This window comes from Raphanus sativus, chromosome 4, assembly GCF_000801105.2.
Source record: "Raphanus sativus cultivar WK10039 chromosome 4, ASM80110v3, whole genome shotgun sequence".
Classification (NCBI taxonomy): Eukaryota; Viridiplantae; Streptophyta; class Magnoliopsida; order Brassicales; family Brassicaceae; genus Raphanus; species Raphanus sativus.
Window position 1 is genome coordinate 15,545,662 of NC_079514.1, and position 17,118 is coordinate 15,562,779.

At 35.5% G+C, this 17,118-nt stretch overlaps 4 protein-coding genes, 1 long non-coding RNA gene and 1 other non-coding gene across 6 annotated transcripts; 1 reads left to right on the top strand and 5 right to left on the bottom strand.

The window, feature by feature from the left end:
- Nucleotides 1-1,603: 1,603 nt before the first annotated feature.
- On the bottom strand, nucleotides 1,604-2,862 carry LOC108852464 (F-box protein SKIP28-like). The gene is made up of 3 exons (XM_018625968.2): nucleotides 2,471-2,862; nucleotides 2,173-2,409; nucleotides 1,604-2,090 (listed from the first exon to the last, which is right to left on the bottom strand). The coding sequence occupies exons 1-3, from the start codon at nucleotides 2,795-2,797 to the stop codon at nucleotides 1,794-1,796; spliced, it is 861 nt and encodes a 286-aa protein (XP_018481470.1). The 5' UTR covers nucleotides 2,798-2,862; the 3' UTR covers nucleotides 1,604-1,793.
- Nucleotides 2,863-3,134: 272 nt separating this feature from the next.
- Nucleotides 3,135-3,250, bottom strand: LOC130512059 (U5 spliceosomal RNA). Its single transcript, XR_008945621.1, has one exon. It is a non-coding gene; the product is annotated as a U5 spliceosomal RNA (small nuclear RNA).
- Nucleotides 3,251-4,619: 1,369 nt separating this feature from the next.
- Nucleotides 4,620-5,826, bottom strand: LOC108852160 (uncharacterized). The gene is made up of 4 exons (XR_008945496.1): nucleotides 5,670-5,826; nucleotides 5,427-5,552; nucleotides 5,120-5,203; nucleotides 4,620-4,870 (listed from the first exon to the last, which is right to left on the bottom strand). It is a non-coding gene; the product is annotated as an uncharacterized LOC108852160 (long non-coding RNA).
- A 1,695-nt stretch (nucleotides 5,827-7,521) lies between these two features.
- On the top strand, nucleotides 7,522-8,432 carry LOC108852672 (pectinesterase inhibitor 11-like). The gene has a single exon (XM_018626169.2). The coding sequence runs from the start codon at nucleotides 7,678-7,680 to the stop codon at nucleotides 8,320-8,322; it is 645 nt and encodes a 214-aa protein (XP_018481671.2). The 5' UTR covers nucleotides 7,522-7,677; the 3' UTR covers nucleotides 8,323-8,432.
- Nucleotides 8,433-9,548: 1,116 nt separating this feature from the next.
- Nucleotides 9,549-10,588, bottom strand: LOC108854736 (HMG-Y-related protein A). Its single transcript, XM_018628372.2, has 2 exons — nucleotides 10,412-10,588; nucleotides 9,549-10,336 (listed from the first exon to the last, which is right to left on the bottom strand). The coding sequence occupies exons 1-2, from the start codon at nucleotides 10,496-10,498 to the stop codon at nucleotides 9,788-9,790; spliced, it is 636 nt and encodes a 211-aa protein (XP_018483874.1). The 5' UTR covers nucleotides 10,499-10,588; the 3' UTR covers nucleotides 9,549-9,787.
- Nucleotides 10,589-10,918: 330 nt separating this feature from the next.
- LOC108854735 (putative clathrin assembly protein At2g01600) lies at nucleotides 10,919-14,399 on the bottom strand. The gene is made up of 15 exons (XM_018628371.2): nucleotides 14,138-14,399; nucleotides 13,960-14,029; nucleotides 13,791-13,888; nucleotides 13,538-13,676; nucleotides 13,320-13,447; nucleotides 13,155-13,247; nucleotides 13,008-13,058; nucleotides 12,803-12,868; nucleotides 12,655-12,720; nucleotides 12,489-12,569; nucleotides 12,322-12,399; nucleotides 12,012-12,197; nucleotides 11,831-11,909; nucleotides 11,616-11,731; nucleotides 10,919-11,494 (listed from the first exon to the last, which is right to left on the bottom strand). Exons 1-15 carry the CDS (start codon nucleotides 14,225-14,227, stop codon nucleotides 11,117-11,119), a joined length of 1,719 nt encoding a protein of 572 aa, XP_018483873.2. The 5' UTR covers nucleotides 14,228-14,399; the 3' UTR covers nucleotides 10,919-11,116.
- Nucleotides 14,400-17,118: the final 2,719 nt, after the last annotated feature.

Below are 17,118 nucleotides of genomic sequence, written 5' to 3' on the forward strand. Positions count from 1 at the left end.
TTTTGCAATAACCCCTTAATCATTTGTTATTTCAACTTGATTTTATTTTGAGGTTTCATTTAATAAATGTTTTCAAATAATTAATAATGTGAAATATTTTTTTGAAAAGATATGGTGCAAATATTTAAGAAACAAAATTTTCAAAATGATAAAACTGAATTATATTAAATACTCTTTATCTACAAAAAAAGTACAAACAATTTTTGTAATTACTTAGAAATTTCAATGATAGATTCATAAACAGTCGTCTGTTTTAATAGTATATCTGTTTTAATAGTATAGATAAGAACAATTGCATCACAATTAATTTACAAGATGCAAATGATTGTTCTTCCTTTATCTTCACTCGTTGTTCTAGTTACTCTCCATGTCAGGCGTTTCTCATGTGTTAATAAACGCCATTAGAGACGAAACCATGTTATGGACAAAGATTGTGGGTGAACCACCGTTGATTACTTGTATAACCAATGATATTCTATGGGAGTGAAAGGTTCGACGATAACTCAAGTTACTCAACGGTGGTACAACAACCACCTTTGTCTATAATAAGGTTTCATCTCTAACTGCCTTTTTGAGCACCGGAGAAACCCTGGACTAGAGAGAAGCTCGGACAAAAAACGAAGGTAAGAAGAAGAACAATAGTTAAGATCTTTTTAGATATGTCGTATAAAATATCACGTATGTTTGAAGAGAAAAGACAACGTATATGTAGTTATCATATAATTAGCCAAAAAGAAAACAAATATGTCAAAAGTAAAAAAAAAGGATTTCAGGGAAAGGAACTTAATGTGAGTAATAAAATGTGCAGTTATTACTGAGATTTTATATAGAACTATTCTTTAGGAAAGTTAGATTTTTTATTGTAATTTACAATTACACAATCGACTATTGAAAATACAATTCGAATGAAACCGACCCAAATACGGAGATTCAATGGAGCTTCGGCTACCGTTCTTTATTTTGCGATCGTTAGATGGTATTACGTTAGATAAACATTTTTGGTCACGCAGCAGTCAAATTTCTACAAAGTTTTTTAGTTTCTTCTTTTGGCATCGAACTTTTTGTCTTGTTGTCGACTACAGAAGAAAATTTTAACATCGTCATAGAATGTTATAATGGCACGGTAACGTCTATTTACGTGGAACTGAATCCAATCTTTCAAATTACTGCAAACATTTATATGGTGTCAAGGTTACATATCCGTATTAATTGATGATAAGTCACGTATTTTCGGTAGAATAACAATTAGACGTAAAGAAATCATTTTTTCCTAGTCATTATAGTTGATCATCTAAGTTATGTACAATGTTGCCATAAAAGCCTCAAAAAAAAATTATTCGAATGAATCAAATTCTTCTCTTTTGTATTGAATTTGTCAACATTTAGCAGTCCTAAACGCTTAAAAGCAATCAGATACTTGGAAACAATACTTCATTCAGCAATCAGATATTGTAGCAATTTTGAAAAACAAACATCTCTCCAATTGTGGTCCTTCATTTTAACAAGTTACTTGCAACGCTTGAGTGAAAAAAAAAAGAGTTCACTATAAGGTTTATATCAATTCAATCTCATCATTTTCATTGAGGTTTGTAATTGTTTTATATGTTGAACACTTGTTTTTAAAATTTATTACACAACGAATATCTTTGGCTTTTACACAATCCAAGGTTTTCATGTAAAAACATAAACACAAAGTGCAGAGAACAACAAATGTTTTTAGATATGAAAGTTCACATCTTCTTATTGGCTTAGTAACAAGCTTGGCTTTAAAACGACAAGTGTTTTTAGAATTGTTACTCAAGGGGTTCACTTGCGCTTGTTCCTGTCATGTAGTGACAAGCTTGGCATGCAAACATAGCTGAATCCGTCGCTGTGTTCTCTTGTCGCAGGCTGCTGTGACTTGTGCAGTAGGGTTTGTTGCAGAACCTGCACTTTGGAAGCGCTTGGAAACATTCAAGACACAAAACATCTCCCCCACACGCTGCTTCTTCAGCCTCATTGTCTGGTCCGAGACACACTGCACACTCCATGCATCTAGGGACGCAATACCAGCATCCCCTGCACTCCCGTTCGTTCCTTCCCTCACATTTCTTAAACCAAAGGTATACATTGATGTTAGTTTTAGAGTCTCTAAATCGTTTCTATATTTGTGACAATCTTAATTCCACTTACACATGATTCTCTTGAGCAAGGAGGAATCATCCTGACTTGGTCGCATTGGGGACACACCTCGAGGTCGATTGCTCCCTCTTGAGGAAGGTAAGTCGAAAGTGCTGAGAGATGGTCATTAGTGAATCCAGGGACGCCATTGATGTGAAGTGTCTCCAACTTATGATCTTTCTTCGTCAAGCTTTCAACACATGCAATGATTCCTTCTGGAGCCAACTCCGTGCATCCCGTCACAATCAACTGAGAAAAAAAAAAAATCATTCCACTAGAACAAACCCTAATTTCGTGATGACCAAGTTACCTTTTTAATCAAAGGGTTTGCGTCAACCACACGGCGAAGCCCTTGGTTGGTGACTCCACTACATTTTCGGAGAATCAACGTGTTCAACTTTCCCGCGGATTTTGAAGTGAACTCCCATAGAATATCGTCGGTTAGACGAGAACTCAAGGGTTGTTCAACAACCACCTTTTCCCACAAAAGGGTTTGTTCTCTAATGGCGTTTCTAAACGCCGGAGTAACGCCGGACATGGATAGGAGCTCATACAATGAGTGAAGATAGGGAAATACAACCATTAGCATCTTGTGCACCAATTCTGGTCGCCATTGTTCTTTCTCCTCTGACCTCATGTTATCGGCGGTTGACAGTTTCTGAACCCCCTTCGTGTTTTTTTATTATTTTTGAACACGCTGCTTCTACGAGGTCGCACACTCATGATTCCTCTATTTATAGTTTTGTTTTCTCTTATCCTTTGAAAAGTGAATCATCGCGACTGTTCATACCAAAAAGTGTGTCGCAAAAAACTATTGAGCCCAAGCTCTTCATGGGAATTAGAATACGTTGGGCCTAAAGCCCATATAAAATCCTTATAACTGAATCACAACCGACGAACGGAATGATAAACGATCGCAAGAATGGCATCGACGAATGACTAGTAGGCTAACAAAAATTTCAACTGAAGTTGTTGGGCACACTCAAGCAAGACCCTCTAAAAATGGGCGTATGCCACTTAGCATGGAAAACACACGGTAATCTTTAGTAAAAGGAGAAAAATAAGTTCGTTTTATGTTCACCGCATGGCTACGGGACTTAAGCCATGTTCGTTTGGTTGCCGTCGGTTTCAGCGTCAGTGTCGGCGTCGGTATCGGCGTCAGCGGCTGCGTCAAATTCGTTTATCTGATGTTCGTTTGGTTGCCGCCGACGCTGATGTCGACGCCAACGCCGACACTAATTGTTGTTCGTTTCGAAGACGCAGGAAATTGACGCAGCTGCATGACGCTGTTTTGGGTTGTTCGTTTGATCGACGCTACAACTATTTTCATTTATTCATATTTTATTTTTAAAAATTTGTAAAATTGTATTTTAAATAAATAAAATGTAGTTTAAATATATTTACATCCATAAGAATATTATATTTAATTGGTAATAAAGTTTTGGTCAAATATTAAAATATAAAAATATTTGATGTCATAAATCATAAGCTAAATAAAAATAAAAATAATACATCAAAATATTACATTTAATTTTCAAAATTATCATTTGAAAGAAATAAGGCAAATATGTTTCAAAAAAATAAACTAATCCCACTGATCATTTATAAATATTTATAAATTATTTATAAAAATTTATAAACTCAACTCTACTTCTACGTACTATAACTTTTAAACAATAATCACCAAATTATAAATTTAAATATTAAAATATTTTTAACTAACTGTATTTTGAAAATTAGTATTTACTTTTTTTATTTCAAACAACTTCTCATAGAACTTTAGTTAAACATCAAATAATATAATACATTTTTGCCAAAAATACCACATTTAAAATTGATAATATGAAATATATTATATTATTCCAACTACAGTTGTTTTCATTTTTTTAACATTGGATGCATCATCATATAATTTTTATTTATATTACAAATGATGATAAATTATAACATAAATGATATTAATAGATAAAACTTTCTCCATAACACTAAATAGTTTTGCTTATGATGGACATGCTCTACATAGCATACGACGCCAACGAATAGCTCTACTGGCTACATTTTAAAACACTCGTATAAGTTTGCATCATGTAATCTGTTATAAAAATTTATAAACTCAACTCTACTTCTACGTATTATTTATAATTTATAAATGATTGTGTTCTTTGGAGACATTCATAACTGTATACAATTTCTAGGATATTACATCTTTCAAACATTAAATTTATCGCTGATGAATACATAACTATTTGTTGGCAATTTGGCATGCATGTGGAGGGAGACATGAGAGTGTGAAAATATAATCCATCATATAACGTTACAAACGAATAAACTAAATCTCAGGTCCTGCAATAATATAACTTTCAAGTGAAAAAAAAAGAGCAGAATATTTGTAGCAAATATAACATTCAAGGAAGTCGATTCGAAAGTATGGCTCTAGTAGAGGTGTTCTTATACACAAATGAACGAAGAGGCCATGTACTCTTTTCAAATTTCTTTAGAACAAAGTTTAAAACTTGTGAAAACAAACTCTTATTCAACAAAATTAAAGTGCTTTAAGATGAAAACCAGAACTAAACAAGAAGCAACCACAACTTACTAAAAAAAAAACAAGTATAAAAGGAAAAGCTCTTACAATAGAGTGAGCGACAAAGCTTTGGAGACCTTGAGACAAAGCACATAACACACTTCTTTGCCGCAAGTACTTGTGAGCCTGCAAAAAAAGACAGAGAGAGGGAGACAGACACTGAGTGAGCTTCGGTTTGGTTTAAAGAAAAAGCCATGAACTGTGGAAGATGATAACAAGAGGAAAGAGAAAAGTCATGAAAAGTCTGATACTTTGTACTCAACACAACCGCAAACACAAACACAAGTAGATGTACACAAATGAAACCCACAAAGCTAGAGAAACCTATGTTACAAGGATAAAAAACACACACATGTAACTCAAAGAGGAACTTACGAGAGAGTGAAAGACAGACAAAGCTTAGGAGAGCTTGAGACACACAGACAGAGCCGGAGATGCTATGGAGAAGCCTGAGAGAGCCTGAGATAAAGCAAACACACAACATATCTTATTCTCAGTTTCAGAATAAATCACAGAACAAAAAAAAAAGAACTAATGATGCAGTTGCATTGAAGTTAAACTGATAAGACATAACATAGTTAGATTGGTTGAACAACAATGGCATCACTGAAATTATCTATAGATTCAGACAAAACAGAACGAAAAAAAGAGAGCAAACTTTGAGAATTTGAAGGAAACTTACAAGCAATCGTCGTCAATAGTGAAGATGTACTTCTTCTTAGACACCATATAACTGAAGCAGCAACAAGCAGAGTCGTTGAAGGAGATGCACGAAGCTTGATGGAGAGAGGGTCGAGATGTGGAGAGCCTGAGACAAAGCAAGCACACAACACATTCATCAACATGATCTGTAATAAAAATCTAAAACACAGAAAAACCCATATACACAGACACATCAACACGCAGAGATGGAAGAGAGTCTCACCTGGGTTTGAGATCGAGAGAGAGAGCTCTGGAGATGGTGTGAGAGACGAGACGAAGCTTGAAGAAGAGAAAGCTCAAAGGAGAAGAGAAGAGAGCGGCGTCGATGGAGAAGAAGAAGCGTCGATGGAGAAGAAGAAGCGTCAATCGATTTATGTGATGGCAAATTTTTTGTAAATATTAAACTAGGTTAGGGGTAAAATTGTAATTGCAGTAAATAGACGCGGATTTACGTCGCCGACGCTGGATTTTATGGCGTCAGACGCAGGTCTGCTGCGTTCGGCCGCAGACGTAGACGCCGGTATCCACGTCAATAAAACGAACAAGCATCTAAAGAAAACATTGACGCAGCCGCAGCCGCAGGTACATGCGGCGACCAAACGAACAGCGCTTTATATAAAAAGAAGAGAGAGCCTCCATTTATAGCACAACTCCTAGTGTAATTACTCCAGGTTTATTTTCCTATAAAGCACTGCTTACAGACCTGGAGTAATTTTTTTTTTTAAGTTACAAAAAATTACTCCATGCCTGTAAGCAGTGTCGTACCTGCTTTATAGGAAAATAAACTTTCGCAAGGCATCATTTTCTCAAAATGCATTAAATCAAGCATTAGTTGTGTCATGATATACAATATTTATTAATTTTTATATACTGTGTAATCTAGAGGTTTCCATAGCTAGAGGTTTGTAAGTAATCAATATTGCATTCTCGTATTTTGGTGGTTATGATCACTTCTAAGTATAATATATTATTTTCAATATTTTCTCAAATTTGTAGTTATATTTATTGTATAATTTTCAAGTTTGTATAGTAATGTATTTATCTTCGTTTGAATATATCAATTAAAAACATGAATCACTTTATTATTTATATATATAATATGAAGGTCATTTAAAAGGTAGTTTTTTGAAAATTTATCTATGACTTTTCTAGGATGAATGTAAAAAATTTATATTTTAGAATTATTTTTGCTAATTTAGTTCTTTAGTTGTTTGTTATATATAGAGATTGTTTTTTGTCAACAAAGGATATTATATATGCTCGCACGACTACGTAATATCAAAATGGCTTTTCGTATTTGCAACTCTTTGTGGGCTTTGATGGGTGGGTCTCTACTCTCTAGTAAGAAGAATCGACAAGGTTTCAAAGAGACAATCTATGAGTTGTGTATCATACACAGGAATCATCTCCCATTCTATTAAAATACATAGATCCATCATCAACCAATTTGGATATTTAACCTCTCCACATCATTTGCTCGCAGTAATTTGTTTTGTTCTACATAAATAGACGGCGCCGTTACAATTTTCTATGAAAATTATAACACTTCCATATGTAGTCAACAACAAACGTAGACAACACGAGTTAAAGATTCGATGCCTAAAAGAGAGGAACATACTTTGGAGAAATTTGGAAGATGGATGGTGTTTATTAACTGTTGCGTGACTGAACATTTTCCTAACGTAATACTTTTGGCATGGCAGATAAAAACACCATCCCACGATCGCATAATAAAGAAAGTAGGCAAATCTCCATGGAATCTGGTGGATACCGTTCGATATTTCTCAGTATTTTCATTTGTCAATTGTGTACATCTTTAAATTATAGAAAGAAAATCTAACTTTCCTAAAAAGAATAGTTATATACAAGATCCCAATATTAATTGCTAGAGAATTTTAGCTTGACCAGAATTGCCTTTTATTACATCCACTGATTTAAGCTCTTTTCCGTGAAGTCCTTATTTTGTTTAATTTGACAGATTTGTTTTCCTTTTTAGCTAACCCTGAAAAAACTACATTCAGTGTTACAATATTATGTTTTCTATGACGATATTGTCCACATATCTAAACCTAACTTTATATATACCAGAACATATCTAAAAGTATAGTTTCATGATCTTAAATTATATTTTGCTTGATACGCTACTGGTCGCCTACATAAGCCCCCAACCATTCAACTAAAATCTTTGTCAAAACAAGGGAATAAAAAAAGAAACTGGAAAAGCAGTGAAAATGGTAAGCAAAAATCTTACGGCGGCGTTTCTCCTCTTCACCACCTTTCTCTTCATTTCCGGATCAACCTCAGCCGTTCATTCCTCTCCACGACTTAACGCAACAACCAAAGATCTAGATTTCATCCGAACAAGCTGCAACGTTACTCAATATCCAGACATCTGCTTCAAGTCTCTCGCCGGCTACGCCTCCACCGTTCATGAAAGTCCTGCGAGGCTAACCAAACTCTCAGTCGATGTTGCGATTACAAAAGCTAAATCAACGGTTGAGTTTCTCTCCAAACTCTCTCGGTCCGCACCCGAAGTCAAAGACTGTGTTTCCTACGTAAGAGACGCAATAGACTCAATGAGGGATTGTCTCCCGATACTACGAAACATTAGCCGTGGAGGCGATGTAGCAGCACCGGCTCCGTCAGCGGCAGCTCCACCATCCTCGGAGGTGTTTCGTTGGCAGATGGATGATGTGTTGACGTATATGACTGCAGCGACGACGTATGAGGAAACGTGTACGGACGAATATGAAGACGAAGAAGGAAAGCTCAAGACTATTGTTTGTGATCGGGTGAACAAAGAGAAATTGTTTTCTAGTATTGCTCTTTCGCTTGCTAACAGTCTAGCCAACAATGGACCTTCTCCAAGAGATTAGATTATGAAGATTTTTATTTTATTGTGCTTCGTCTGATAATTTGTTGGTGTTCTTATATTGTTAAAGGTTTCTTTTGATAAATTAATAAATTACCGGTTTTAGTTATAAAAATTGTCAGGTCTGTGTGTGAAAAATGACTACTTGCTTCTAAAATATAATAGGGTTCAACGGTTTATGCTTCATCAGATCGTCTCTATGTTGGATATATATAAGATAATTAGTAACGCTTAATTAACGAATATGTTAAATCTAGGGTTTTGTTAATTCTGATGAGTTCAATGTGGGTTGACACTTGACACTAAGCAATATGCTATGTATATATATATATATATATACGGTCAAAATTGTAATAAGAAATTTCACAATTTGTAAGTACTACGAAGCTAATCAGGTATGCGAACACCTAAAGTGTAAATTCGAGCGATTCTCTAGCAAGGTAGAGAGAGACCACCGAGAAAGATAAGTCACCGTAGAAAAGGAATAGCAAATCACAATTTAGTACGGCGTAATCGTAGTTCAAAGACCAATTAACGTTAAATCAGTCTTTAGTAGCGTTATCATGCATTAACGTTACACCATCGTTTGAGTATATACTGCATGTATTCATAGGAATTTGTATATACGAGAGTGTATCTAGAAAGTAAAGTGCATTCGTCCCCATTCATTAACTTCTAGTTTTTTTTTTAATTTGGTAAATTTCGGATGATTGAAAGGATTCAGTGCATCCACATTAAACACATTATTCGATTCCAAATCGCCATCCACTCGTTTAAAGTTCTTTCCATCCTAAAATTACTACATATAAATATTATTATATCTTCTAATGGGCCTAGAAGTTAATGTGTAGTGACAAATTGAATGGAGTTGTTTCAAGTTGATTGTTGATTTCAAAATATTTTTACTTGTATTACTTAGGCCCATTAGAGGTCCATGAGATAGATTGTCGGCCCTCTCTTCAAAGTTTTTGTTTCTTTTATATAAGGGGAAGACTAAATCATCAACCAAATCGCGAATAAACTGTTCATTACGCTCACATAAACCCCAATGGGGGAGATCAAAATATGTTTGAAAAACTCTAGCTCCCGCCTTAAATGGAATAGAACAATTACGAAAATTTTGACACTTGTTAATTTCACACAACATTCACTTGTACCCTCCTTTTTGAGCAAGCTTTCTTCTTCAATCACTCATAATAAAATATTTAATTTTTTCAACCAAAGCGTTACTTTAAGAAAAGGGTAAAGAAATACCCGAAATTTATACATCACACCACCACATGCAAACACGAATTACATTTTCTCAGACGACATTTTTTTAACGCTACTCAACCCCTAAAATTAAAATAACACACAATTAACCATTAAACTCAACTTAGAAAAATACTAATTATTTTAAAAAGAACTTTTTTTTTTGTTGCTTAAGCTTCTAATCAAAGCTTATTCGATTATTAGCTCAAGTCTCAACCTCAGCAACCAACAGGCACCATCGCAGGCTTCACTTTCGGTGGCCTTCCACGCCCTCGACGCTCCCCAGTACTAGCCGGAGCCGTAGCTTCCTCCGCAGGCTCAACATCGGCTTTAACCGCCTCGGATTCCGTCTTCTGCTTCTTCGGTGGTCGTCCACGTGGCCTCCCGGAACCACCACTCGGTGATACAACCTTCGCTTCCACCTCCGACGATGAAGGATCCTTCGCCTTGGGAGGGCGACCTCTAGGCCTCGGCGAAGTAACGGGAGGAGCTGGTGGTGCCGCCACGTGGCTCGAATCTCCCTGGGGTTTCGCCTTCGGAGGACGGCCGCGGCCGCGCTTGGGGGGAGCGTGCGGATCTGGCTTCATGTAGTTGTTCTTCACCATCGCGATCTGGCCGGATTGTTTCATCTGGTTGAGGTGGTAGCTGAGGAGCGTCATGTGAGACGGAGGTAGAGCGGCGGTTTGAGTTGACTCGATGTGCTTCGCGATCGTCGTTTTGTTGCAGCCGTTCGCGTCGCTTGATGCTTCGATCGCTTCCATGATCATCTGATAAACGAAAAATTCAGATCTACGAGATGAAACGGTTAACTATACAATTTCGAGATCTGAACCGGTGCATACCTGAGGATACGGTGGGAGATTGAAGGAGCTTGGCTGTTGTTCCGCCATTGGAGATTGTTGAAGCTCAAGATCGGTCTCCGTCGTCATGAATTTGCAGGGAGGGAGTGAGAGAGAGAGAGAGCAAGGTAGAAGAGAGAGTACTGTTGCTTGAATGGGCGCTGAAGCAATGAAGATGTGTGGATTAATTAATAGTGGTTTTCTTTATTATTAAATAAATATTGTTTTTGTTTGGAAAGCTGATCGGAGGGTTAGGGAGTGAGGGATACGAACGTTGATCTAACGGCTGCGAGACAGTAAGAATATTATCACGCAGGATTGCTGACATGGATGAAGTAGCGATAAGGGATAGCTTTCTGTGAATTTCCTGTTCTCTCCCTGGTTTTGAACTTTACGAAGGATAAACAATTGGGGAATCATTCGGTGATTCGGCTCTTTAAAGTCAGCACGTGTCGATTTATTACTGGAGACTAAGGGGAAAAGAAATGAGAAACTGCGGGCCAAGGCCTATTAGAATAAAGGCCCATCGGACCAGTTTATAAATAATTTAAATTATTAATTAAGGGATTTATTCATATATGCATATCCCAGATATGATTTACTACAGGCAATGAACAACAAAAAAAAGGACAGAGATCAAACAAATCATGTGGAGTCTATTACTCACAAACAAAACCCAATGAAGAAGATACAAACGTGAAAATACAATCAAAGGAGGCCAGTGCTCCGGAACGGGTTATTGTGTTGGTTCACCGCAAAATCACCAAATCCGCTGGTATTTGGCTGCTGTGAAACCGGGTTAACCGGAAATTGACCAAAATCACCAAATGGATTATTATTATTATTGGCTGGGGGGTTTGGGAATGCTAGTTGTAGTTGCTGCTGTGGCTGATAAGTTGGCTGGTAAGCACCAAATGGGTTGCTCACAGCTGGCTGCTGAGGTGCCCGAGTGCTATTGGATGTTGCAAAAGGATTGTGAACCTCGAATGGGTTGGGAGCTGGTGCACCGTAGACTGGGCGTTGGGAGGCTATGTAGGCTCCATCGTCGTATAAACTGTTCAGTGTGAGCGTGTCTAAGCCTCCAGCCTACAACACATTTCGATGATGCACAAACATTATTAGTTTCTGAAAGGGAACTAACCGGTGCTGGACATTTTCTATTTTGTGATCTACTGTTTAAAACATATACAAGGAGAATAATGCTTACCAATTGCCTATCGGTTGCTGCAGAGATATCGTTGCTTGGTGTTGTTACCAGGGCCAGCTCCCACCCTGAAGGATCATAATTGTTTGCTTGACCAAAACGAGCCGTTGGAGGGTTAACTGGAAACAGAGACAAAAAAACAAAAATGAGTCACCTTCTTCCCAGATTGGAAGGAGATTGATGGATATGTAACTAAGATGGTATAGCAAGAAGCTTACCATCAGTTGGGATTATGGCTAAAGCAAGTGCATTTTGGTCCTCAATCGCTGATGCATCAGGAGCAGCAGTGTTCAGACCCTATGTGAAAATTTGAACAAAAAGAACATGAGAGTTAAGAATAGCAATCGGAAGCAAAAGTGAAATCAAAGACTCGTAAAGCAATAGTAATAGGGTTTTCACCAGTAGATCATCTGTATCAATGATGTTCTGAGACTGAGTGTTGGCTGAAGGAGGACGCGGAGGAGAAAATTCAGTCTCTTCAGATACAAGAACGACATCATCCGAAGACAGCACAACTCCACGTTCTACATGAGACGGTTCAGTATCTTCGTCAGGAAGTCCATCATCCGGCCTATAAGTTAGAAGCTGCATGTAGACAAACTTCATTAGCGCATAAATCTCAGAGAGAAAGTTCAAAAGGCCCAAATTCTTGGATCACTCATATGAGAAAATAGTTAGAAGCTGCATGTAGACAACTTCATTAGCATACCAGTGGTACTGGGACATCGACAGCACGCGGTGCTTCTTTAATATATTCTTCCATTGTTGTCAGAAAAGACTGTGGGGGCTGAAGACCACAAAATAACGTAGTGTGTTAAGTAACATGTACAAGTAAAATAACTATCAAATAAATATAGAAAAAGGTTCATCTGGTACCTCTCTTAACACAGGGAACTGAAAATTCCTAGCGAGTTCCAATCCTTTACAGGCTTCGTAAAAATCGGATAGGCTACGAGCCTGAAAAGATTACAAAATCTCTCGTTAGAAAAGAAAGTGACTGTCTACAAAGAAAAGAATAGGCCAACAAACAAACAAACATCACCTGCTGACCTGCACGCTTGTATATTTCAAGGGAAGTGATGGCCTCGTGTTTTGGCATTTCAAAGAACTACAATAAATAAATGAAAAAACTGAGAAGGGGGAAAAGGAAAATGGTGACTGTAATGGCGAATAAAGCAAACTAGACCTACCTTGTCAATGAGATTAATGATTCCGTCGTTAATAGCACAATAAACTTTAAAACTCTCCTTCAACACCTAACATTCCAAACACAACGAAGGTAAGAAATTATCGAGCCTTTACTTTTCAAGATGGAAACAGGAAGCTTAACAGAGCAAAACACCAACAAATGTGTCGAAAATGTTAATTATAAGATGAGGGATGATAATCACGTACCAGAGCGAGTGCATATTGTATAACATGATTGTGGTTAGCAGCGCCTTCTGGCTGAAAGGTACCAAAAGACAGTTCGTTGATCAGCAAATGCAGCCAAAAAAAAAAATCAGCTACATAAACAAAAGAAAAAAGAAAAAAAAAGAATACCCTGCAACCGATGAGACGATAGAGAAGCTGCTGCAAAGCAGGCAACTGCACCAAGAGTTCTTCCCCATCTAAATCCCTAGTTCTACTGTACCCCTGCCAATACCATAATATGCAGGATTAAATAAACCATCGTGAAGGTCTAAGTAAAACCAAAAAGGTTGATACCTTGTCCTGGCCAGGGGTAGCCTTAGGAAGACGTTCAGCCTCAGTATCATATTTTAAAACCCTGAAGCATTCAAGCCGCTCCTCAAGAAACAATGCATAGGTACGTACCCAAGCTGAACAATCCCACGCTGTTAAAAAAAAAGGAATGGCCAAATCAAGCATTCACACTCTACGAGAAGCTCTTTTGATTTATGTAAAACACTGAATTGAGGACTCACCGATAGGGCTTGAATCATCCTTGAAATTAGAAAGTTGCAGAATCCGACCTCTCTGCGAAAAATTAAGAAGCTCCTCTCGAAATGTAGGGTCTCCTTCCCTTAGAAGCCGGTGAATCACAATCAGTGTTTTCAGAGCAACCTATTGGAAGCAACAACAAATAGAGAGAGAAGCGATCAAATTCAAAAACAATCTATATATACGGTTAACTGAAAAACCCTAAGTATCGTATCAAAGGAGAGAGTGAACGAGTACCGTCCAGTTTCTAGTTTTATGCAAGCGGCGGGAGAGAGAGTGAATACAATAGGCAACATCTGCTCGAGCACGAGTCACTGCTGTTGCCACGAAGATTTCTGATACAAATAGAGAAATCAATACACAGATCTAAGGATTCTCGAGAGAAAAATAACTGAAAACAACTCACTTCGGAGATGGCGATCTTTCGGAGGACACTCCACATGATTCGTAGCTTTGACTATGGCAACATCTAAATCCTATTAAAATTCAAAAAAAAAAAACAATCGAATCTATCAGAGAGAGTTTGTTACGGAGATTAAACGGAAAAAAAGAAAATATTAAGGAGGAATCGGGAAAGCGCGTACGGCGTAATCGCTGTTGACACGGACAAGGCCGACTTTGGTGGTATCTTTTAGGGCTCCATAAGCTTTACGCCATGACTGAAGCGTTCCCATCGGAAGGAGACTCTTTCAGATCTCTTCACTCTCCCCAAAGAGTCCGTAGATTTATTACGTGTCGATGAGTTTTTTTCGGTAAAGTTCACGAGGATTTGATTCACAGAGTAGAGACTAACGAGAAGAAAAAATGAGAAAGCAAAGTGAAGAAGGGACGCGATATTGGTTGGACTCGTTCCCATTTTTCTTTATATTTATTTCCCCTATTTTCAAAGTCAATATATTCAGACCGGAAATAGCAGAGAAGTCAATAATTATTTTGAAATTGCTAATTTATTTGAATTTTCTGACCACAAAAAATGGAATGAAGGAACTTTCTGTTGTTTTTTTATTTAATCGTTGTTTATTATCAGGCCATTTACAGATTTATTTTTAATTCACATGTAATCAAAGAGAAATTCGATTCGTTGACAAAAAAAAAAAAAAAGAGAAATACAATTCATAAAGGGGAAAGTCACATAAAAAAATCTCAAAGTGTCATTTACTAACACTTTAAACCTTAAAGTTTTTTTACTAGCACTTTTAATTTTCAAAGTGATTTTTGTATCACAAAAAATCTCCAAAGCAAAAAGTTGACATGTTCAACGGGTAATTTTTCAAAAATAATTAATTAATTAATAAAATAAATAAATAAAAATGAAACTTTTAATAAAATTCACAAAATAAAACATAATAAAAAGTTAAATTAAAATTTTAGAAAATTAATTAAATTAAATTCACAAAAATGAAACTTTTAGTTTAATTTTTTTTTTTTTTGTAAGTTTTATTAAAAGTTTTGAAAAATTACATGCTGAACCGGTCAATTTTTTGCTTTGGAAGTTTTTTATAATACAAATGTCATTTTGAAGACTAAAAGTGTTACTGAAAAACTTTAAAGTTTAAAATGTTACTAAGTGACACTTTAATGATTTTTATGCGATTTTCCCATTTATAAAGGTCACGCAAAAGCATAAGTGGTAATGATACAACTCTGACAGTTGCAAATGACCCAACTCATAATTCAAATCGGATCTGCTCCTCTGGATTATCATCTCTTTCTATCACTTTTTTTTGTAAATATGAAATTGCAAAGCCATGTGTGCCTTGAGCAGTTTACATAAACATATAAGCTTTACAGTCACCAATTTCAAAAGTATTACTAGATTCTGACCAGCTTTTTTATATTTTTTGAGGATGGATATATTTTATGTTTTATATTTTTTGAAAAAAATAATTTCTATATTTAAGTATACATCAAAAATCAATCTAGACTATACATATATTAAATACTGTTAATTAATTATTAATAGATATGAATTGTAAATAATTAAACCAAATATTTATCAATTAGTCATACTTGTGTTTTAATAGAATAGATTATTTTTCTGTTTAACAAAAAAAATAGTTTAAAGAAAGAGAGGATGTGAGAGTGAGAAACATTGGTGACTTACCAATTTGTAGAATAGCCAGCTTCATGTTCGAAATTAGGACTCACCAAAGAACATTTGGGTCTTCTTTTCACTGCAACAAATTGTGATTTTCATATCGGTATCGATTGTATCTGAAGCAGAGCTGCAAGATTATTGTGGACATTTCTTCTTGCAGGATAATATTGTCTTACACTTACATATTGTTGGGCTTGTAACTTATGGGTTTGGGTTTCTTTTTTTATATCATTATGAATATTTTTTTTGTCAATATATGATCCATATATCAGACTAAAAGTAGAAATAATGAAACATCGCATGGAGAGAAAAAAACTTATGTCAATATGTGTATAAAGTTTTTTTTCGGTTTGAAACAGTGTAAGGTCATATTGTACAAATGACAACAAGTGTTTTTTTTTTGTTGACTAAAACAAATGACAACAAGTTATCAAGTAATGGGCTAAATGGAAATTTAGGAACTATACAAGCTAGAAGTATAGATAGAATCTACACCGGAGGAATCCAAATAACTGTAAACATCAAACCTGGCTTCCTTGCAAACGACTACATTTGTAACCATGTTTTGGTGATCATATATTCATATTCATACATGTATAACCATTTTTATAAAATTGTATGTTTTACTAATGAAGCATTGCTAACGAAGTAACATGATCTATCAACAATATAACGAACAAACTATTTATTCCAAGTTTATAAAAAGAAAAACTGATAATCGTGTATATGTGGCACGAAATTTTTGTACCAATATTGGCCTAGTGGTAAAGGAGTATCTACACTCAGGTTCAATTCTCGTTAAGAATAATATTTATATTGTTTGGGTTACCAACAAAGAAATGAAAAATCTTCTTTTTATCAAAAAATGAAAAATTCAACCCAATAAAGAAATGAAAGATCTTCTTTTTACCAAAAAATGAGAAAATTATGAATTATATATCTTATGTTACATGAGACTGGAAGAGGATACGTGGAAACGAAATCGTATGGAAACGTAAAAGCAGAAATTTTTAGAAATTAGAAATTAGATACGTGTTGGAAGCCAATATCCTAATATATTAATATGTATACATAAAATGACTTTAACAAAATTATGACTCAAAATATGCGATTCAAAATAAAATTCACTTATTCATTTTTATTAATTTTAATCCATTTAGTTGACTTCATATTTCAATTATAAAAATACTAACACCTTATAAAAATATTATCAAATTAATTATTTTTAATAGTTCACAAATATCTGTCGAAATATATTTGAATATGTATGCAAAATCTCTTTTAAAAAACTTATTATGCACAGAGATAATTTATAGCATTATTTTGATATTTTATTCTTTCTATTTTAATACTATTAGTTTCGAATTTTATATATAATAAACATATTTTTTTATTTTTTATTTATTCATGACACTGATTTTTTAAATAGAAGCGGTATTTCTAAACAGAACTATAAGTTTTCAATGT

Coding starts and splice junctions, on each gene's coding strand:
- LOC108854735 (XM_018628371.2), bottom strand. CDS start 14,227: ATGGGAACGCTTCAGTCATGGCGTAAAGCTTATGGAGCCCTAAAAGAT. Junction 13,677..13,790: donor ATAAAACTAGAAACTGGACG/GTACTCGTTCAC, acceptor TGCTTCCAATAG/GTTGCTCTGAAAACACTGAT. Junction 12,198..12,321: donor TCGATGTCCCAGTACCACTG/GTATGCTAATGA, acceptor GTCTACATGCAG/CTTCTAACTTATAGGCCGGA.
- LOC108854736 (XM_018628372.2), bottom strand. CDS start 10,498: ATGACGACGGAGACCGATCTTGAGCTTCAACAATCTCCAATGGCGGAA. Junction 10,337..10,411: donor ATCTCCCACCGTATCCTCAG/GTATGCACCGGT, acceptor TTCGTTTATCAG/ATGATCATGGAAGCGATCGA.
- LOC108852672 (XM_018626169.2), top strand. CDS start 7,678: ATGGTAAGCAAAAATCTTACGGCGGCGTTTCTCCTCTTCACCACCTTT.
- LOC108852464 (XM_018625968.2), bottom strand. CDS start 2,797: ATGAGGTCAGAGGAGAAAGAACAATGGCGACCAGAATTGGTGCACAAG. Junction 2,410..2,470: donor CAAACCCTTTGATTAAAAAG/GTAACTTGGTCA, acceptor TTTTTTTCTCAG/TTGATTGTGACGGGATGCAC. Junction 2,091..2,172: donor CTTGCTCAAGAGAATCATGT/GTAAGTGGAATT, acceptor CTTTGGTTTAAG/AAATGTGAGGGAAGGAACGA.